Source organism: Mesoplodon bidens, assembly GCF_964165515.1.
Source record: "Mesoplodon bidens genome assembly, contig: HAP1_SCAFFOLD_453, whole genome shotgun sequence".
Taxonomy (NCBI): domain Eukaryota; kingdom Metazoa; phylum Chordata; class Mammalia; order Artiodactyla; family Ziphiidae; genus Mesoplodon; species Mesoplodon bidens.
The window spans coordinates 15,210-20,811 of NW_027671267.1; the positions used below are offsets into that span (position 1 = coordinate 15,210).

The window sequence follows — 5,602 nt, forward strand, 5'->3', positions numbered from 1 at the left end:
TGGTTGAACCAGATCCTTGGGTGTGGGTTTCATAGGTTTTTCCCGTCTCATTGTTAGAGTAATTTTGGTTTGTGTAATGACAGTATTATAAGGTGCAATGAAGGGACACGAGACAAGGAGCAAGCTTGTGATGCTACTGTCCACCTCCCTCCATGCCCATCCCTTCTAGAAGACAAAGTGCACAGCACAGACAGCAGCCATTACACTATGCTTTTATTAGGAAAAAAAAAATATATATATATATATACATGTATTGGGGAACACTAAATATCTTGGATGTGCTAATGAGAAAATCATTTTCTCTACATGGACTGAATTTTTACTTGGAGACATGTTTTCCTACTAAAGGGAAGACTAAAGAAGGATTTTACTGTCGACCAGGCAAGACACCTCCCCAAAGATGACAATGCCTTGGACAGTGTTGATGGCGGGCTGGGGCACCTGGAATCCTTGGCCCATACTGGCAGGTACTAACTGGAAACAAACCCTTCTTGGGGGGCAAGGATGGGAGGCACCTTAGGCCCAGCTGCTCATCTTCGAACCTTACACTTTTCAAACTATGTTGGTGTCTGACTTTCCTTTCCCTCATAGAACAACTCTGGCCCTTGGAGGTGGCTTTATGACTACAGGCTGTATAACCCATCATTCTCCCTTGCTCTGGGTAGGAGGTAAGCCTATGGTAGCAGAAACACCCACATACTGGGACTTGGAATTCCAGTTTGTGTTCATTTAACTTTGTGGCATGAAGTCCATGGTGAATTGCTCTTTTTTCTTCTAGGATCTGTCCAACAGCTGCCATGCGTGCCTGACCCTCAGCAGTCTCACTCTTCAAGATTGATCTGCTTTTGACTGATCCGTGACTCCGGGCAGTGGCTGATATGGGCTTTTTTTTTTGCAGAGCATCTCGACCATTGACTTTTTTCTTGGGGAAAATCCACTTTAAAAATAGCCTCATCCTTTTTCTGAAGAGGCTTTCTGGAGGGCTATGTTTCTTCTCTGGCATGCGCTGGAGACATCTGCTCCCAATAGAGTCCGTTATTCCCCTGACCTGGGCAGGGTGGCGCATACTTCCAGCTTGAGAGGTCCCTAATTCTTTAAACCTTTCTTCATGCTCTCCTGGTTTATGCCCCCTACAGTCCTCTCTTTTGTAAGTAGGGGCAATCATCTTGCTCTGGCTCTTCCGTGAGTCTTGGAGTTTTGAAGTTTTGGGCTCCTGCTGCCCTAGGTTGCTCCTTTGGGCTTCCATAAGGCCACTTGGCTCCTGGGAAGCTAACCTGTCTCTGGTGGGGACTCTCTGGGGATGGCACTGAGGCACCTGAGAAGCCAAGTTGTCTGCAGCAGGGAACCTGTGTTTGGGAAAGTCCTGAAGCTGGTTGTCTGACTGTACCTTTACTTTGGAGTTAAACTCACTAGCAACCTCCATGTTAAGGCATGGCTCACCTGGATGTTGGAAAACAGACATTCTAGGTAGTAGGAAACTTTTACTGGCCCCTGGCACCTCTAAACTCCTCATATGTACATTTGTGGTTTGGGATTTTGTCAACACTTTGGTTTCCAAGATAACACGAGACTGTGGTTGAAGAGCAGGAGACTCCTTGGCCTCCACAGCCTCCCTGGCCTCTTCACCTCTCAAAGACTGGGATCCTAAGTTCACCTCCATCACTGTTACCCTATGGCAGGGGTCTCCTGAGGCCTGACCACCACTCTCCTCTCTTGGCTCATTCCTGACCATTGCTGAACTTGGACCTGGCTCTAGGCTGTCCCTCTTGACCCATTCCACAGTCTCACTCTTCCAGGTTCTGCCCACAAGGCTGAGTGTGAGGGACTGAGAAGGTGGCCTGCCCTCCTGTCCAGTCAGAGAAGCCTTTGAGGGCCCATGGCAGTCACCAGATGGAATCGCTCCCAGGGCACTCTGGATTTCCTTACACACAGTTGAGGGGACAAGGAGAGGCCTCTTCAGGGTAGGAACTGACTCTTCTGTTATCACCTTCTCTCCTGAATGAGCCTGAGGAGGTTTCTCCAGGAACTCAGCAAACTGGACTGTTGAGTGGGACCCAGACACACAGGTAGCTGCAGGGGAAGAGGCAAACTGCAGAACGGTGGAGGGTTGGAACTTTTTCAACTTAAAGACATTTATGGCCTTGAGGACCTTGAGGGGTAGGGTCCACCTGTGCTTTACCCCAAACCGTATAATATGTGCTTCCAGCACCTCTCGAGTGTCTGGATCAAGGAAGGAAACCCTACAGGAGGTGTTCATGCAGGGTTCCCGACCCTTCAAGCAGTGTCTTCCACAGGCTCCAGCAGGCACTGCTTTGCACGCCTCACCAGGAGGGTCTTGACATGAGAGCTGATGAAAGTTGTCCTTGCCAGGAAGCCTCCCCAGGCAGCTGTAGGAGAGCAGATGGGGCCAGGATGGCTGGACAGGACAGGCAGGGGTGGGCACCTGCAGCCCAAGAACCCTCCTCTGCCCCCACACTGACTTCATAAAGCTCCTGCTCTCCCTCACTCTAGGGCCTTAGCCACGCCCTCCCATGGCTCCCCCTCCCAGGGCTGGGGTCACATTATAGGCTCTGGGAGGAAGGACGACCCAGGAGAGAAGGGGAAAGATTCTTTACCTTTGCAGAAGTGAAACCAGGTTGTGAGTCCCCTCCAGTTCTTCCAGGCAATCTCTGCAAGCTGGAAATCAGGAGACTGGGTCATGGTGGTGAAGGCAGAGGCCTAAGAGTCTTTCAGGAGGCTGAGTGCAATGGCCCTTTAAGGGAAATCTTTGGAGGATTAGACTCTGGAGCCCAAGTATCAGTGTCCAAGGCCACATGTCCCTGACAGTGATGGTAAGTCTCACTTGAAAAGGGTTTGTCCTTTGCAAAGTGCTTCCACGTTAATTAGGCTCAGGCTCTGTTTCCTGAGGAATAAGCTCTGCCACTGGCATCCTCAGAGACCGTGAAGCTGGGCCCTCAGGGTTAGGAGAGATGGAAGCTAACTCTCGGGGGCGCGCAGGGCTGAATGGCAAAGGCTTACCTTTCAAAGATCCACTTTTCTTCCTACTCCTGCTCCTCCCCTTCAGCTCTACTTGATGCTGAGAGAGAAGAAAAAATGAGGGGCGAACACCCAACTCTCACTGTCCTCTATCTAGGCAAGCTGTGTTCATGAACAACATGACTTTCTACATTTAACTAAAACTCTGTGGGTTTTCTTCCCCTTTTACTTATTTTTAAAGTGGATAACAATATTTTCAGTTTTTCTTCTTTGAAGCGTGCAAAGGTTTTTTTTTTTTTTTGCGGTACGCGGGCCTCTCACTGCTGTGGCCTCTCCCGTTGCGGAGCACAGGCTCCGGACGCATAGGCCCAACGGCCATGGCTCACAGACCCAGCCGCTCCGTGGCACGTGGGATCTTCCCGGACCGGGGCACGAACCCGCGTCCCCTGCATTGGCAGGGGGACTCTCAACCACTGCACCACCAGGGAAGCCCAAGAAGGATTTTTTAAGTTTTAATCACCATAGATTTCTTCTGTCACTGTTCCTCTGATCAAGAAACACACACATTCTCAGACCTAAATGTCCACGTGAGCTTTGTCAGATAGGATTCTGCTTCCCAAGGCCAGACCTCCACTCCAGCCTCTTCTCTCAGGCTCTCAGGGGCTCAGCCCCAACACAGAGGAAGGTCTCACTTGTGACACCCGCTGTGGGTAGGTGGCTGGTGAACCAGGGCTCAGGGGTCAGCCTTCCTGCAGAGATTGAACTCTTAGTAATCCAGTCCTTGACCATTATTAGTCACTGCATTTGGGACTTGCCCTGGAGCCCTCTACCATACCTGAACTCCTGGTCTACGATCTTAGGCTAGAAATCCTCATGCCCACTCTAACCCCTCTCTGGCCTGGCTTTTCCCTAGAAGGATGATGTTCTATACTTTTCTGAGAGTTCCCATCTCAGGAGTCTCTCTAGGTGGTTTAGAAAAGTGGAAACAAGAATAAGAAAAAAAGAGATAATCTCTGCTGGGATTAAGCCAAAGGTTTCTTACCTTCCTGATGTTTCTATGTTTCCTAGGTGGTGCTAAGAATGGATTACTCTGGAAGCAGGGGAGTAACATTAGGAAGAGCACCAGTCCACACAGGAACCCAAGGATGATATTAATCACCCAGGAAGTTGGGCTGCATCTCAGCCAGATAGCAACAATGTTTTTCGAAGAAAAGAGATTCTCCATCTTCTGAATTGCATTGCTGCCCTCAGGCAACAGAGCACTGGGAGTTCACTTGATGGCAGAACCCCAGGCCTGCATCACAGAGCTGTGGCCTTGTCACAAAGGGCTCCTGAGTGTGGGGGAGGGGCAATAAGAGAAACAGGCTGAATCACTGCCCCGCCTTCCCATCCAGACCCACAGACACCTGCACCCTCCTGGGGCTTCCAGATCCCTCCTTCCAACTACTCTCATCCTGTCAGAGAGACCTTAGCCAATTTTCTGTTCATTGCATCTGGAACCTGGTTCCTTCATCCATTAGAGACCTTTACTTGAGGCCCACCAATTTGATAACTCTTGAACATCTTAAGCTGACCCTGGAAGACTGGCTGTTTCACAGACATTTTTACTCAGGATTTCCTTTGTCCTCAGCTCCAACTTTCCCACATCATGTTTGTGTCTTGTGTAAACCCAGGGATAGAACTTGAATTTCTTTTACACTTATTTAGTTTTGTGAATTTTGAATAGTGTATGTTTTGCCTCATTTTCTATCAGAGGGAACTACACACAAAAATTAAAATAATTTATTTTTCAAAATTCATAAGTATGAAAGAATGATAAATAGTTATGTAATAGGGAAGAACAAATCTGACTCCACATTAGATCTTTTTTACTTTAATCTTTATGCTTTGTTGCCGGAGCTAACTCTGTCCATCCCTGTGACCCAGGCTGGCTCTGCACTTTTTGGAAAACAATGTTGCCTATAGCCTGAAATATACAGGATAGCCTATTGCTAAGGCTCTGACTTTTAAGAGCCCATTCATGGAGATAAAAAGTTGCAGAACAGAGAATAATAATTGTTTTGTTGGAGGTTTACAGGAACACGTGACCTGACCAGGATCTGACCCATCTGGCCAGCTGCTAGAACAAAGGATCCAACACCAAGATATTTGCAACAATTAGCCATGCCCCTCCCTCACCTTGCCTTTAAAAAGGCTTTGCTGAAAGCCTTCAGGAAGTTTGGGGTTTTTCCTGGGCATGAGCCACGTGTCTTCTTGCATGGCACTGTGTAAACCTTTCTCTGCTCCAAATTCTGATGTTTCAGTATTTAGCCTCACTGTGCATCAGGCACACAGACTTGCATCTGGTAACAGTTAAACCTTCAAATGATGTTTTTGTAAGTTTATAGTGTTTATAATTCTGGAGTTAGTAAATCTTTAAACTGCACAAAAACTTTTGGGACACACTGCAAACACGCACACACACACGTACTCATTTTCCTTAACCAATCTAGTACTTTCAAATCCAATAATCCATAATTTTCTACTTAAAAAAAAATCTTTCATATGTTGTCTCAACCCAACTTCTTAGTTTGCAACGATAAGACAGTCCCCACTCTCCAGATAAATTTTGAAATATGTGGTCTTA

The 5,602-nt window shown here is 47.7% G+C and overlaps 1 protein-coding gene across 1 annotated transcript; it reads right to left on the minus strand.

Moving 5' to 3' along the window:
- Positions 1-222: 222 nt before the first annotated feature.
- Positions 223-5,325, minus strand: LOC308611626 (spermatogenesis-associated protein 31A6-like). The gene is made up of 4 exons (XM_081260339.1): positions 4,019-5,325; positions 3,019-3,076; positions 2,616-2,676; positions 223-2,387 (listed from the first exon to the last, which is right to left on the minus strand). The coding sequence occupies exons 1-4, from the start codon at positions 4,199-4,201 to the stop codon at positions 368-370; spliced, it is 2,322 nt and encodes a 773-aa protein (XP_081116465.1). The 5' UTR covers positions 4,202-5,325; the 3' UTR covers positions 223-367.
- Between the last annotated feature and the right edge of the window lie 277 nt (positions 5,326-5,602).

Bases quoted from the DNA above. Each gene is read 5' to 3' on its own strand.
- LOC308611626 (XM_081260339.1), bottom strand. From the start codon at position 4,201: ATGGAGAATCTCTTTTCTTCGAAAAACATTGTTGCTATCTGGCTGAGA. The intron at 2,677-3,018 runs GTAAGCCTTTGC...CCTGATTTCCAG, and splicing joins GAAAAGTGGATCTTTGAAAG to CTTGCAGAGATTGCCTGGAA. The intron at 2,388-2,615 runs GTAAAGAATCTT...GCTCTCCTACAG, and splicing joins CTGGTTTCACTTCTGCAAAG to CTGCCTGGGGAGGCTTCCTG.